This window comes from Aquarana catesbeiana, linkage group LG04 (genome assembly GCF_042186555.1).
Source record: "Aquarana catesbeiana isolate 2022-GZ linkage group LG04, ASM4218655v1, whole genome shotgun sequence".
NCBI classification, from domain to species: Eukaryota; Metazoa; Chordata; class Amphibia; order Anura; family Ranidae; genus Aquarana; species Aquarana catesbeiana.
Genome location: NC_133327.1, coordinates 468,840,439 through 468,856,843, shown reverse-complemented (window position 1 = coordinate 468,856,843; position 16,405 = coordinate 468,840,439). Strand labels below are relative to the sequence as shown.

At 45.4% G+C, this 16,405-nt stretch overlaps 1 protein-coding gene across 6 annotated transcripts in view; it reads right to left on the bottom strand.

The window, feature by feature from the left end:
• Nucleotides 1-16,405, bottom strand: part of TBCE (tubulin folding cofactor E) — a 689,063-nt gene that overhangs the window by 48,204 nt on the left and 624,454 nt on the right. The window contains exon 16 of one of the 6 annotated variants that reach the window (XR_012243941.1): nt 8,928-9,020. The exons of 4 other annotated variants lie outside the window; for them this stretch is intronic. Coding sequence is in view for 1 of the 2 variants with exons in the window: in XM_073627582.1 (XP_073483683.1) it covers nt 8,996-9,020 (25 nt within the window). In the remaining variant the exon portion in view is untranslated. The remainder of the gene's footprint in view (nt 1-8,927; nt 9,021-16,405) is intronic. One more of the 6 variants, XM_073627582.1, reaches the window with a different exon arrangement.

Sequence of the window (16,405 nt, the reverse complement as noted above, 5' to 3'; positions counted from 1 at the left end):
TCTACCTATGCACCCGATATTATTATGGCTGGGGACTTTAACATGTTTCTGTGTCCTTCTCTAGACAAACTAGCCGCAAGCACTGCTGAGGGATCCCCCCTGTCAAGTTGGGCCTCCCTGTATGGTTTGACGGATGTCTGGTGGTGGAGGCACCCGGATGAACATGCCTTCACCTGCCACCACACCCTCTTGCGGATAGATCTAATATACGCCAGTCCTGGGAACCTCCCTGGAATCTCGGTTTATCCTAACCAAAAACCCGATCACATGTCTGGACATGCAGGCTGTCTATCGGGAAGTGGTCCTGCTGAGAGTCACCAAGGCCAAAAAACACCAACTGGCGCAAACACAGCGCATTTTTGAGCAGGGAGAAAATACTGGCAGGCTCCTGGCATGGCTGGCTAGGGAACAACAGCAGGTTACAAGTATAGCCCACAAAGACGAAGTGGGGGTGGTGGTGACTGACCCTCAGGCTATCAATGCCTGTTTTACCTCTTACTACAAGACCCTATACTCCTCAAGAGCCATATACACCACTGAGGAACTGGGTTGCAACCTGGACCAAATTACCTTCCCCAAACTCACCGACGCAGATAGAGACAGACTGGAAGGATCGATTACACTCAAAGAAATACAGCAGGCTTTGGGTACCCTACAGGCGGGAAAATCCCCCGGGACTGATGGGCTACCAACAGAATTTTACCGCCAGTATGGCGAACAACTGCTACCTAAATTACACAACATGGTGTCCCGGGCCCTGGAGGGGGGAGCTCTCCAGGCCTCCATGGCTGAGACTATCATGTGGTAATCCCCAAGCCAAAGACCCGGAACTGTGCATATCCTACAGGCCCATATCTTTACTTAATGTTGACATTACGATACTGGCTAAGGTTCTAGCCGGTAGGATGAATGAAGTCATCCTCACCCTGGTTCACGAGGATCAATCGGGGGGTTCATGCCCGCTAAAGGGACAGATATCAACCTCCGGAGGCTGTACGCGGTTCTGGCCTCTGTGGACTCTCTCACTCCATCGGATGCAGTGGCTTCTCTCGATGCTGAAAAAGCATTCAATTCGGTGGAGTGGGCCTATCTCTGGGAGCTCCTGCGCGGGTTCGGTTTTGGGCCCAATTTAATATCGTGGGTTCGGGCCCTGTACAGTTCCTCGAAGGCTAGAGTGAGAACTGGATCCACCCCGTCCCCACACTTCCAGCTATGTAGAGGCATGAGACAGGTTTGACCCCTGTCCCCGACCCTCTTCGCACTGGCTATTGAGCCGATGGCGATCCTACTGCATTCTTCAGAGACGGCGGATAGAATACCCATGGGCCCAATACAGGAGAAGATTTCTCTATACGCCGATGATACTCTTCTGTATCTGAGGAACGACAGAGACTCCCTGGGAATGGCCCTATCCATAATAGACACGTTTGACAGGATTTCTGGCATTTGTATCAACTGGGGAAAATCCGTCCTGTTCCCACTATCTTACGCAGACGTAGCTATATCGACTAACACACCGCTGCAGATAGTTTCCCAGTTTAAATACCTGGGTGTAGTTATCCAACAAGACTTGTCAAAGTATATTACTCTTAATCTGACCCCGGTGATATCCTCCCTGTCCAGAAGATGCGCGGCCTGGAAAACACTGCCCCTCACATTAGTTGGTAGGGTCAATCTAAGTAAAATGACGATTCTCCCAAAATTTCTATACCTCTTTAGACAAACCCCGATTCCCATACCACTAGCCTTCTTCAAAAAACTGGACAGCATAATTACGTCATTTCTCTGGCGCGGTAACGTGCCAAGAATAGCAAAAACGACCCTGCAACTCCCGATGTCCCTGGGCGGTGTGGCCCTGCCCTGTTAAATATTTTTGGGCTGCGGTCCTGGTCACGGTCCACTGGTGGCTCTCTGAGGAGCCAGCCAACCCGGCAGCCACCCTTAAAGCAGCTCTCTTGGGCTCCTATGCCGAGCTACAGAACCTAAAACACAGCGGACCGCGGTCCAACCCTTGCATCACTGCCCCTATGGGTACCACGCTAAAGGTGTGAGACGCCGTACGGTCCAAGATGGAGAAGCCAGATACTTGGTCCCCACTAGGGATGAGCCGAATACCCCCCTGTTCGGTTCGCACCAGAACATGCGAGCAGGCAAAAAATATGTTCGAACACGCGAACACCGTTAAAGTCTATGGGACACGAACATGAATAATCAAAAGTGCTAATTTTAAAGGCTTATATGCAAGTTATTGTCATAAAAAGTGTTTAGGGACCTGGGTCCTGCCCCAGGGGACATGGATCAATGCAAAAAGTTTTAAAAACGGCCATTTTTTCGGGAGCAGTGATTTTAATAATGCTTAAAGAGAAACAATAAAAGTGTAATATTCCTTTAAATTTTGTACCTTGGGGTGTCTATAGTATGCCTGTAAAGGGGGCATGTTTCCCGTGTTTAGAACAGTCTGACAGCAAAATGACATTTCAAAGGAAAAAAAGTCATTTAAAACTACTTGCGGCTATTAATGAATTGCCGGTCCGACAATACACATATAAGTTCATTGATAAAAACGGCATGGGAATTCCCCACAGGAAACCCGAACCAAAATTTTAAAAAAAATGACGTGGGAGGTCCCCCTAAATTCCATACCAGGCCCTTCAGGTCTGGTATGGATATTAAGGGGAACTCCGGCCAAAATTAAAAAAAAAAAAATGGCGTGGGGTCCCCCTCAAAATCTATACCAGACCCCTCAGGTCTGGTATAGATTTTAAGGGGAACCCGTGCCAAAAATGTTTTTAAAATGGCGTGGGGTCTTCCCAAAAATCCATACCAGACCCTTATCCGAGCACGCAACCTGGCAGGCTGCAGGAAAAGAGGGGGGGACAAGAGCGCCCTCAACATTGGGAGGGTGCTTTGGGGTAGCCCCCCAAAACACCTTGTCCCCATGTTGATGGGGACAAGGGACTCATCCCCACAACCCTTGCCCGATGGTTGTGGGGGTCTGCAGGTGGGGGGCTTATCGAAATCTGGAAGCCCCCTTTAACAAGGGGACCCCCAGATCCCGGCCCTCCCCCCTGTTTGAAATGGTAAGGGGGTACAAAAGTACCCCTACCATGGAGCCTCCCACCATGCTGGATGCGGAGCAGCCCAGAAGACGAAGGGAAGAAGACGCCAGCACCACGGAGGAGGATGCCGGACGAGAACACCGGAGGAAGAACCAGAAGAAGAAAAAGATGGAGGAAGAAACCGAAGGAAGATAGAAGATAGAAGAAAGAAGAAGCATTTAAATAAAGGAATTGTCAAAAACTGTCTCGTGTCATTTTTAACTTTTGACACTTTTTTTGTGAAAGGGAAGGGGTACCCCTTACCATTTCGCACAGGGGGGAGGGCCGGGATCTGTGGGTCCCCTTGTTAAAGGGGGCTTCCAGATTCCGATAAGCCCCCCCGCCCGCAGACCCCCACAACCACCGGGCAAGAGTTGTGGGGATGAGGCCCTTGTCCCCATCAACATGGGGACAAGGTGTTTTGGGGGGCTATCTCAAAGCACCCTGCCAATTTTGAGGGCATGTGGCCTGGTACGGTTAAGGCGGGGGGGCGCTCTCTCATCCCCCCTCTTTTCCTGCGGCCTGCCAGGTTGCGTGCTCGGATAAGGGTCTGGTATGGATTTTTGGGGAGACCCCACGCCATTTTTTTAAAATTTTGGCACAGGGTTCCCCTTAAAGCCCATACCAGACCTGAAGGGTCTGGTATAGATTTTGAGGGGGACCCCCCGTCATTTAAAAAAAATTTTTTGCCGGGGTTCCCCTTAATATCCATACCAGACCTGAAGAGCCTGGTATGGAATTTAGGGGGACCCCCCACATCATTTTTTTTTTTATTTGGTTCGAGGTTCCCCTGTGGGGAATTCCCATGCCGTTTTTATCAATGAACTTTTATGTGTATTGTCGGACCGACAATTCATTAATAGCCGCGAGTAGGTTAAATGACTTTTTTTCCTTTGAAATGTCATTTTGCTGTCAGACTGTTATAAACACGGGAAACATGTGCCCCTTTACAGGCATACTATAGACACCCCATAGGCACGAAATTTAAAGGAATATAACACTTTTATTGTTTCACTTTAAGCATTATTAAAATCACTGCTCCTGAAAAAACGGCTATTTTTAAAACTTTTTTTTGCATTGATCCATGTCCCCTGGGGCAGGACCCAGGTCCCCAAACACTTTTTATTACAATAACTTGCATATAAGCCTTTAAAATTAGCACTTTTGATTTCTCCCATAGACTTTTAAAGGGTGTCCTGCGGCTTTTGAATTTGCCGCGAACACCCCAAATTGTTCGCTATTCAGCGAACTGGCGAACAGCCGATGTTTGAGTCGAACATGAGTTTGACTCGAACTCGAAGCTAATCCCTAGTCCCCACACACCCCACTGTGGGGAAACCCTAGATTACCCCATTTTGAAACCATCCCTGACCCAGTGATCTGGGCGCGGTATGAAATTAAAACCCTGGGTGACATTGTATCTGAAGGGAGGATACTCAGCTTTGATGACCTTAAAAGAATCCGGACCTTACCTAACCGTATGTTCTTTAGGTATCTACAGTTAAGCCATGCCTTTCAAGCCCAATTCCCGCGAGCTATAAATCTAGAAGTTCATGCAATTGAGGCCTTGCTGAGAGCCCTGGGAGCGGGTAGAATTCTTTCCACTCTTTACTCTATGTTGGCGAACATTGACACCTCTAAGGTCTCCCAGCTATTGTTGGTGTGGCAATCTGACATTCCGGAGATGGCTGACGATGACTGGGAAGAGGGCATCCAGCAGTACATCCCATTGATGATTTCGGCTTCACTCAGCTGAAGTTCCTACATCGGATCTACTATCCCCCAAAGAGGCTCGCCAGAATCTATCCCGATAGGCGAGCGACATGCCATAGATGTAATACTGAGGTTGGGTCCTTTTTCCATGTAGTAAGGTTGTGCCCGCAGATTAGGCCTTTCTGGATGGGCGTAGTAGGGGTAATAAACTGCATAGGCAAACTGAGAGTCCTCTGTGACCCACTACCGCTGTTGTTGGGTGTCTGCGACACACTGGAGGCCCCACAATCTAAAAAACTCTTTGTCTTCTATGCGGCCTTCTACGCTAGGAAAGCAATCATATTGCAGTGGAATAAGCCCCTACCCCCCACGGTACAACAATGGCATACCCTGATAGACCTGGCGCTGCCATGACATACATGGGACATAATTGTCCCAAAAAATTTGACAAACTGTGGGGCATGGGTACGCGAGCGGCAGTTGCCTCTGGAGTAGGACTCAGTTAGAAGTATAGGACCAGATTTATACAGGTAAGGGTACAATGCGGATACAATTTTGAAAAGATGGTGGAGGGACCTTGTGATATCCTCTTGATCTTTGCCCCCCCCCCCCGCCCTCCCATTCCCCCCCTTCTTTTTCTCCTCTTATCCACCCCATTCCAGATGTCTGGAACTCCCTCCCCCCACCTCCTGAGCTTCTAGCTCCACCCTGAAGTGCCCTTGATGATGGTCTTTTTTTCTCTCTTGCTCAGCTGCCACTAAACCCGCTCTAATGTAATAGCTTGAACTGTATTATATCCGGGGGCTAAATGTTTGATCGATGAAACTGTACAAATGTATACCTTTGTTTTTCTTGAAATTTAAATAAACTTTTTCTGTTAAAAAAAAAAATCCTCATGCAGGAAATTATCCCTAGATGGGGATGCCCGCTCCAAATAAATTCTGATAATGGTCCTGCCTTTATTTCAAAAGTGTGCCAAGATTTAGTGAAAGCACTTAAAATTGAGTGGAAATTTCATATACCTTACCACCCGCAAAGTTCAGGTATTGTTGACAGAATGAACAGAACTATTAAAGATAAAATAAGAAAAGCAATAGGAGGCACATATAAGCGTCAGAAAGTCCTACCAGCAGTTTTGGCCGAAATAAGAATGACCCCCTCTAAGAAAACAGGATAATCTCCATTTAAGGTCCCTATCTCCCAGGATATATGTAAAGACTATTCTTGGTTTGATTCTAAACTCAACATGGTAGTGGAGAGAGCTGATCACATTGGCCTCTAGAACTGGGTAGGAGCCGGACAGTCTACTACTATAGTTTGTTGCCTACTAGGCTGAGGAGGGGGAGAGATCACTGTTTGTATTATTAATTGTAATTAGCTCCTGCTATTGTGAGAAGGTGTCCTGTGTTTATACTACTGTGTGAAGCTCGGTGACCAAGTCTGTGAAGCTCGGTGACAAGTCTGTCCCGTGGTGAAATCCTGATTAATCATAACAATGCTCAGGATGGCATGGAGTCACATCGGCTGCTTTAAGGGATTAGTTAATTAGCTCATGTTAATTCTGTTTCTGGATACAGATGTATTGTTAGAGTAATTTGAGCAGGAGGGGGGACCTCCTCTTCTACTGTATATAAGACTTGTAATTTTGGTTCTAATAAAGAGTTCATGTTGAGCAGCTAAACAAGTCTCGTCTTGTTTTGTGCTTGTGAGCGTTTGGAATATCTGATATCTATATTCAGACTGGGAGGAAGCGGTATATGAAGAAAGCACTCAAGAGGAGTGTGGGACCTTCCGTTACACAGGTGATACAAATCCTCGAACAGTGAGTGAAGCAGGTGGTCAAGACTCTGAAAAAGATGGCCTTGCTTATCACCACAGACTTCTGGGAAGGCATTTTGCCTCCTGTTTCTAATCTCTCTGATAGTGTTCCTACCTACATGGATCATAACTAACTGTATTTACCATCCTGAGGACTTGGGAGCCCTTAAAGGCATATGTGGGTAATTTAATACCACCATCGATAATACACATACCAGACACAAGAGAGAAACACAATCAGATAATGAAGGAGTTAAAACTGATAATATTACAGACAAAATGTTGCTACTGAAATTTAAATACAATAATTATGCTCAGAAATCAGGGTATGAGAAATGTTGGGTATGTTGTAAACTGCATCCTAGTACAGCCCGTATTAAAACACAGGAGGAGTTCCATTTAGAAAAAGGGTTATATTTAAAGGTACAGCCATAAGGGACCTTTAAATATCACCCTTTTTTAAATGGAACTTCTCCCGTTGTTTTAATCAACATATCAAGTTTATATGCAAGCAACATCGTTACTTTTCCAACAATGGGTAGAAGTCATTCCCCTGACTGGTGTTTTCATTTAGGGAATGAGACACAGACTAACCCCTCTACATGCAGTAGTTATTTGCATGTTTCAAACTTGTAATGTGTATCACTGCTAGAGCTACCCGAACCCCTGACCCCGCTGCTGCGAATAAAGCCTACCTTAGCATGTACTATAATGCCGCGTACACACGGTCGGACTTTTCAGCTACAAAAGTCCGACAGCCTGTCCGACAGACTTTCGACGGACTTTCGACGGACTTGCGGCGGACTTGCGGCGGACTTTCTAACGAACAGACTTGCCTACACACGATCACACAAAAGTCCGTCGAATTCTTACGTGATGACGTACACCGGACTAAAATAAGGAAGTTGATAGCCAGTAGCCAATAGCTGCCCTTGCGTGGGTTTTTGTCCGTCAGACTAGCATACAGACGAGCGGATTTTTCGACCGGACTCGAGTCCGTCGGAAAGATTTGAAGCATGTTTCAAATCTAAAGTCCGTCGGATTTGAGGCTGAAAAAGTCCGTTGAAAGTCCGGAGAAGCCCACACACGATCGGATTACCAGCCAGCTTTAGTCCGTCAGCGTCCGTTGGACTTTTGTAGACGAAAAGTCCGACCGTGTGTACGCGGCATAAGAAAGCTAATTATGTTACCGTGCAGAGAAAGTAAGTCATGTTCATGACTTAAGTGGGGATTCTAATAGAATGTATAAACTGACTCCATCTTAGATTCTCCTCCATTTTACATAAAGTATAAATGAACTTTTTGTGTGTGTAAGTATTGCCATGGTCAGTTTGACTAGCAGTTTGCATAGAACCACACCCTATGAGATATTGTGGTTAAACCGAATCTGTGTCAGCAAGTCATCAGCTATTTCTTGTTATCTAGTCAAGCAGCCTAACTCTTGATAAGAAAGTACTGAGTGTAAAGTTTGAATAACCCTTAGACATGTATTTTTACTGGTATATATACTACTGTTGTATTCCATAAAGACAGAGATCTTATGAACACACTCAAAGCCTGTTTCCCGTGTCTCATTTTGTCTCTCACAGATCCGAGGGTCCCGGTGGTCTGCCTGCATAAACCAGGGTGGTCATCAAGGTGTACAGTTCCTTTCAGGGCCCACATGAGTGCTGCCGGCACTGGGGAGCTACAGTTCATTGAGGTAACCATGAATGCCAAAATGTACTATGACATACTAAAGCCGAGACTAGGCTGCAAGGCAGTATTCCAACAAGATAACGACCCCAAACACAACTCCGAGATGACCACTGCCTTGCTAAAGAAGCTGAGGGTAAAGGTGATGGACTGGCCAAGCATGTCTCAAGACCTAAACCCTATTGAGCATCTGTGGGGTATCCTCAAACGGAAGGTGGAGGAGCGCAAGGTCTCTAACATCCACCAGCTCCCTGATGTCGTCATGGAGGAGTGGAAGAGGACTCCAGTGGCAACCTGTGAAGCTCTGGTGAACTCCATGCCCAAGAGGGTTAAGGCAGTACTGGAAAATATTGGTGGCCACGCAAAATATTGACACTTTAGGCCCAAATTAGACATTTTTACTTAGGGGTGTACTCACTTTTGTTGCCAGCGGTTTAGACATTAATGGCTGTGTGTTGAGTTTTTTTGAGGGAACAACAAATTTACACTGTTATACAAGCTGTACACTCACTACTTTACATTGTAGCAAAGTGTCATTTCTTCAGTGTTGTCACATGAAAAGATAGAATAAAATATTTACAAAAATGGAAGGAGCGTACTTACTTTTGTATGATACTGTATATTCTAACCATGTATACAGAAATAAATTTTCATATAGCATGAGTTTTTACCTAGATGCATATGTAATCACAGTATCTATAGGGGTAAAACATATATACATATTCAATAATTTTGTGCGATACCAATGTGTAAAATTGTACACTTATATTGTACATGTTACCAGAGCTCCTAAATATTATAGATATACTAGCAACACTATACAGTAAGATACACATTTTGAAGATATGAACATTTCTACAAAGTACCACTTATATTATCATCATGTCTTATACTCTAAAAACTGAGGAACTTAGACGCAGCTCCTACTTAAGTAGACACCATCTTGGAAACAGCAGCCATCTTAGGGGACTCTGGTAACAACCATTTTAGACCAGCAGCAATTTTGGAAAGGGTAATTATCTTGTATTGATTCTACCTTATGTTGAATTGTTGTTATTTGAAAATACTGATGTATTGGATTATTATTAACAGTTAGATAACAACTAATTCTCTCAAGGTGATAACCAATTTGTAGATTTTTCTTTAGATTCATTTTTACATTACAATTTTTGTAACATTTCTCTGTTGACACAACAGACGTCTATTTTATTTCACGCTGTTGATCACTTACTTACCTGCTGTATAGTAATGGCTGACTTTGTGAAATACAGACGTTCTGTCTAATTGTCATATATACGGTTATTGACTCTACCGGGAATTTAATAATTTCAGTGTCATTTAGTAAGTACAGCACTCCCATTAGCGGGTGTTTCAATTGGTTTTCAATATTTGGTGTAACATTTATTTATGTCAACCAGTACATATAACATGTCTGGTGAATACATTTCCTATTTTTAGTCTGTGTTCATATTGATTGATCCTATATCTTAAAAATATTATCGTTTTTAAATTACTCATTTCATAATTATCGTGTGGGAAACTATTCTCAAAGGCATGACAATACCCTACAATCATGGCATTATTTAAGGAGTCTGGTCTGCTTCATCAATCTAAGCACTGTGATCTCTAGAACTGATCCAGTTATGGTGAGATAGCTTAACTTACAGTCTAGAAGCTTGGCAGATAGTGACTTAATCCAAATTATATCTTGCAGATCACAGAAAGCTTTAATCCAAAACTTGTGCAGATCATAACAGATGAATATCAAAATAGGTAAAAGAATCTGTGTCTTTAGCTCCAGCGGAATACAGCCCATGTGATGAATGGAGACGAAGGAAGGGACTAACTACATAGAGCATCCCCTACCAACAGTGTAAGGAATGGACAGGTTAACAAATAGAGTCTGAGACAGACTCTATTGTATGTAACATGATAGAGTCTGTCTCAGAGCTGATTAGACCTGTCTAGTGAAGGAGAGTCAAATAAATCACTTGGTGCTCTAGAATGTTGATGGAAGATTAACTTTCTTTGGAGTCCATTAACCGAGGCCACGGAAAGATTCCAGGACACCTCCCAGCTCCAGAGACTAGAATCCATTGTCACAATCTTCTAAAGTTGAAGAAATTACTTCCCATAGTGCAACATTGGGGACTCAAGCCACCAATGTAGAAATGCTGTGCGGGTGCTCAAATCGAATGTTACTGGTTAGTGGATAATGGTGTCCTTTTATCTTTCACTGCAACCGCAATGAATTATGTTTTGCAATGGGCAGTGCTTTAAAGGAGGCCACCGTGATTCCCAGAATACCTCAGACATGATCACAAGTCTGTAGAAGCCTGATGTGGTCCTGTAGTTTCCCAATCTTTTCTAGTAGAAGAGACACTCTTGCCAAACTGGTTTTTAAAATCAGGCCCAGTTATTTCAGATGGGGAGAGGGTAAGGAGGACTTTTTGAGGCTCAGAGGTCAACCAAAGTCCTCCAGTACCTTCATGGTAAAACACAGGTGTGACTTCAACTCTGAACCTAAATCTGCTCAGAAGGGCAGGTGTCAGGATACCCCACCTTGGAGATATCTCTTACACCAAAGAGAGCCAGGAACAGGGCCACCACTTTGATAAACACCCCTGAGACCAGCCTGAACAGAAGAGCCAGTGCAAACTGAAGATATTGTTTGTGATCAGGGAAGATCTGAAATTAATGTATGCATCCTTGAATTTCCCTGATTGAGCCCATTCCTTTCCAAAAGATGTTTCAATAAAAACTACTCAGCTAAAGGAACCAGAACAATCACTTGCTGGTCCACCACCAGCCATAGATCTGCCAATCCTTGGGGTGTCAGACCCAGGTTGGAGGCCAAGACACACTCCAGATGAACAGACTGGAAATCTATCTTGAAACCAGGGGCTAGTGCTTTGCAAATCCAAGCATCCAAAATGTGCTTGATCCAATAAAATGGCAAACACCACTCCACTTTGTGAGGAACAGGTGAGGGCACACCTTCATGTGAAAGAGGACTTCTTTGTAGGCTTGGAGGACTAACCCTACCAGCAAGCACTACTTTAGAGTACACATAGATAAGTACTTATGGCGCTGCAACTTTGTCCAGCCTTTCATTGGAAAAGAACATTTCACCTATGGGCTGTGACAGAGGCCCAAATTTAATGCTGGTTTACTTAGCCGTTAATGCCTGAGGTAGAAATGTACCCCAACCCCTCCAGTGAGTGTTGACAAAACAGTTGATCCCAACCAAAGGCAAATCAACTAAGACCTATTCAGATGCCTTTTTTTCCAAACTACATTTGAGTGAGGGGATCCTGTGCAGGTAGTCCGAGAAAGCCAAGAGCCATTACAGGTGACTTCTTTAGTTTAGAAACTGGTATCCACCACTAGCAGTGTTGACCAAGCGAGGTACCAAAAAAACGCAAGGCAAAGCAAAGGATTTGCTCAGATGTTTCCACTCTTTATGAACAAAGCAAATGAAGGCGTGATGTAGGTATTGTGTAAGCCAGATGCCAGCCTAGCCTCCACAGTGTTGGAGTCCTCTTGGTCCTCTTGGACTTCAAAAATCAGGCCAGAACAAAAGGGAAATGGAAACCTCTTTAACCTTGTTCTGGGGGTGGGGTAAGCTCCAAACTGAAACCAGGAGCTAAAGAGACCGAGGCAGGTGGAAGAGATTTTCTATGTGGTTGCTGTTCAGGTCATGACAGCATCTCGACCCAACTGTGATACAAGCCCTCCGAAGCAATTTTAAAGGTATCAAGAACTACAAAAGACAAAGCGGCCTCTGAAAAAACGATGGGGCCACGATAGGGGTGCTGAAGTGGTCATCTCTGGGATTGCAATTGTTGCAGAGGAATTCTGTGCTACTGTCAGGGCTGGGCTCTAAGCCCTTCCTTCTCTGTGCTCAGGTTGCTCAGCTGTCAGTTAGTTGCCAGTACTCATTGTTTCACAGTGGCTCACCTGTTGATCATCTCCTGCTTGTCAGTCAAGCCAACAGCCAGCTCCTTCTGGCTATTTCAACTGCCTGGTTCATTTCTTCAATGCCTTCGCCTTGGTCAACATACAGTATCTAGAGACTGCTGTGTTCCTGTTGAAGAGTTGCCTGGCGGACATCCCTTCTGGTTCCTGATCCTGTCTGCTGCCTCTGACTATGCTGATCTCTGGCTTCCAGATTTCCTGGCTTGTTCTGACTACCCGATTTGGCTACCTGGCTATGTTTTGACTACGTTTACCAGTTGTACCATTTTATTAAAAGGTATGATTTTTAATGCATTTTCTGTCTCTGTCGGTTTCATGGTTCCTGACAGGTGAAGGTCGTGAATTCAGAAGATGCAGGCAAGCTAGTGGTAATATTTTTTCCAGGTTGAATGAGCAGGATCACTGCATGGATCAGTTTGCCATAGCGTTACAGACGCTCCTGGTTCGTACTGCTCACATGGATCCTCCCACTGTGGCTGTTCCGGTAAAACCTGAGTTGCAGGCTATCCCTGCTGCTGCTCCAGTCTTTGTGCAGGTAGTGGTAAGTGGTATGTCTGGTTCTGTTCTGCTTCCCCAGTGATTTGGGGCGATCCAGTTCAATGCAGAGGGTTTCTCAACCAGGTTGGGATATACACTTTGAGATGCAGCCCCAGGCGTTCCTCACGGACAGAAGCAAAGTAGGTTTCATTATTTCTTTGCTTTTTGATAGAGCCTTGGCCTGAGCTAACCCTCTAAGGGAGACGTAAAAACCCAGAGTTACCCAGAGTTTGTGGCTTCCTTTAAAAGGGTATTTGAAGTTCCCACACGCTCCACTTCTGCTGCCAAGAGCCTCATGTCCATCAAACAGAGTACAAGAACTGTTGCCGAGGACGCTACTGAATTCCATACTCTAACAGCAGAGGTCGCTTGGAACAATGAGGCACACGTGGCTGCTTTTTCTCATGGTCTATCAGATAACATCAAAGATGAGATAGCAGCCCGAGACATACCTACAGATCTGGAGAAGTTGATCACGTTTGTCATGCTCATTGACTCCAGATTCCCGGGAGAGACCTTCCTTTAACCACTTGCCGCCCGCCATATAGCAAAATGATGACAGCAAATTGGTTTCAATATCCTGACCAGACATCATATCATATTCAATATCCTGACCAGACGTCTTCAGGATATAACCCGGGGGCGCGCATCGCGGCGATCGTTGTTGCGGTGTGTCAGTCTGACACACCGCAACACCGATCTAGGTAAAGAGTCTCTGATGGAGACTCTTTACCATGTGATCAGCCGTGTCCAATCACGGCTGATCACGATGTAAACAAGAAGAGCCGGTGATCGGCTTTTCCTCACTTGCGTCTGTCAGACGCGAGTAGAGGAGGGCCGATCGGCTGCTCCTCTGACGGGGGTCTGTGCTGATCGATTATCAGCTCAGCCCCACCAAGGATGCCCACACTGGACCACCAGGGATGCCACTAGGACCACCAGGGATGTCACCACCAGGTATGCCACCCTAGACCATCAGGGATGCCAATCAGTGCCCACAATGGATGCCAATCAGTGCCCACAATGGGCATCACTGATTGGCAGGCATTATTGTTTGGCACTGATTGGCATCCATCAGTACCATACGTTACAGTACATCAGTACCACCTATCAGTGCCCATCCGTGCCACCTATCAGTGCCCATCCATGCCGCCTATCAGTGCCCATCAGTGACACCTATCCGTACCCATCTGTGCTGCCTATCCATGCCCATCTGTGCCGCCTATCAGTGCCCATCCGTGCCACCTATTAGTGCCCATCAGTGCCGCCTATCAGTGCCCCATCAGTGCCGCATATTAGTGCCCATCATCAGTGCCCATCAATGCCACCTCATCGGTGCCCATCAGTGCCGCCTTATCAGTGCTGCCTTATCAGTGCCAGTCAGTGCAGCCTCAACAGTGCCCATCAGTGAAGGAGAAAACTTACTTATTTACAAAGTTTAGTAACTGAAAAACATTTTTTTTCTTCAAAATTTTCCGTCTTTTTTTAAATTTGTTTAGCAGAAAATAAAAATCCCAGAGGTGATCATATACCTCCAAAAGAAAGCTCTATTTGTGGGAACAAAATGATAAAAATGTAGTTTTGGTACAGTGTAGCATGACCGCCAATTGTCAATCAAAGTGCGACAGCGCTGAAAATTGGTCTGGGCAGGAAGGTGTATAAGTGCCCAGTATTGAAGTGGTTAAAGAGCGCTTCCGGAAGCCTCCTGTACGTTTGGCTCTGAGCTTTGCAGTCCCACCCTTGCCTCCCTCATTTCCTATACCTCCTGGTACTGACTCTGCCAATGAAGTATAACCCATGCAGTTGGGCTTCACACGTCTCTCTGCGGATGAGAGGGCCTTTAGGAGAAGGGAAAGATTGTGTGTCTAAGCCAGGCATGTCCAAAGTCCGGCCCGCGACCCGGTGTTATGTGGCCCCCACTTGCAAATTGCCTCTATCACTATTGTGGCCCCCACAGGCTATCTTATCCCCTGACTGAGAAATCATGAGTGCCGCATAAGCTGGGGTGTGTTGCTGGCCGGGAAGATGACAGCGCGCCGCGGCCAATAACAGACACTAAGTCATTTCCACAGCTGCAGAGCTCTCAGTGACTCAGTGCCTGTGATTGGCGGCGGTAATTGGCAGCGGTGATTGGCTGCGGCGCTGCGCGCTGTCAGCATCCTAGCGGGCTCGGGCACACTGACCTGTGAACAAGCCCGACGTCATCCCTGTCAGTGAGAGGCGCTCAGGGATTTCTCAGGGGATTAGAGAAGTACAGTACTGTTCAAAGCTATATAACGAGAGTATTTATAATATATTTAAAAAAAACGAGCTCATCCTTGTGGGGGCCACAGAAAAATATAAAAAACGAGCTCATCCTTGCGGGGGTCTAGAGAAAAATATAAAAAAACAGCTCATCCGGGTGGGGGCCTGAGAAAAATTTTAAAAAAACAGCTCATCCTTGTGGGTGCCTGAGAAAAATTAAAAAAAAACAGCTTATCCTTGTGGGGGCCAGAGAAAAATATAAAAAAAAGCTCATCCTTGCCCTGATCGGAGCCTGGGGCCACAGAAGAGATAAGGGCAAATTACAAGGGCCCAGAGAGACCAAAAAAAAAAAAAAAATTGCTCATCCTTGCCCTGATCGGAGCCTGGGGGCCACAAAAGTGATAAAGGCCAGATTTCTCAGAGGATAAAGAAGAGGAAATATATATATCCAAATAACTCATCCTCAGACTCTTCACCACACACAGCCACAAGAGGTAGGAGAATACTTGTTGGGCAGTGTATTAGTGTATCGGACGAACACACTTAGACCAAAACCTCTAGCAATTTCTAAAATGGCGACTGTAAACAAGAGAAGGAAAGTTGACAGTGTGGGCCGCCGCTTCCAGGACAGGTGGAAAGTGGAATAGAGACACTACCAGTCGCGACATAGCACATACGACAAGCTGACAGGGCACGACCGCAGTGAAAAGTTGAAGCAACTTGAAGCTGTTTTAATGTCGCAACAGCGATTTTTCACAAGAGCCCGTGAGTCAAATGAAAATGCCACAAAGGCAAGCTATGAGGTGGCAACGTTAATTGCTAAAAATTGCAAATCTTTTGCTGAGGGTGACTTTATCAAAGAATGCGTTATGAAAATGGTTGAGAATATCTGTCCCGAGAAAAAGCAAGAGTTTGCCAACATTTGCCTGGCTCGTAACACTGTAGCACGGAGAATTGAAGAGATTTCATCAGATATTAAGAGACAGTTGACATCCAAAGGAGTGGATTTTGACTTCTTTTCAATAGCCTGTGATGAAAGCACAGACCTATCTGACATGGCTCAGTTGCTGATTTTTATGAGAGGGGTGGACGATGAAATGAATGTGACTGAAGAGCTACTTGACCTCCAGAGCCTTACGGACCAAACAAGAGTAAAAGATTTATTTGTTTCTGTTAGTTCTGCCATAGACGACATGAAACTGCCTTGGAACAAACTTACTGGGATTATTACTGATGGGGCACCTGCCATGGCTGGTGAACGAAGTGGATTAGCAACCCTAATCTGTAACAAGGTGATCGAAGAAGGAGGCAAAGCTATTAAA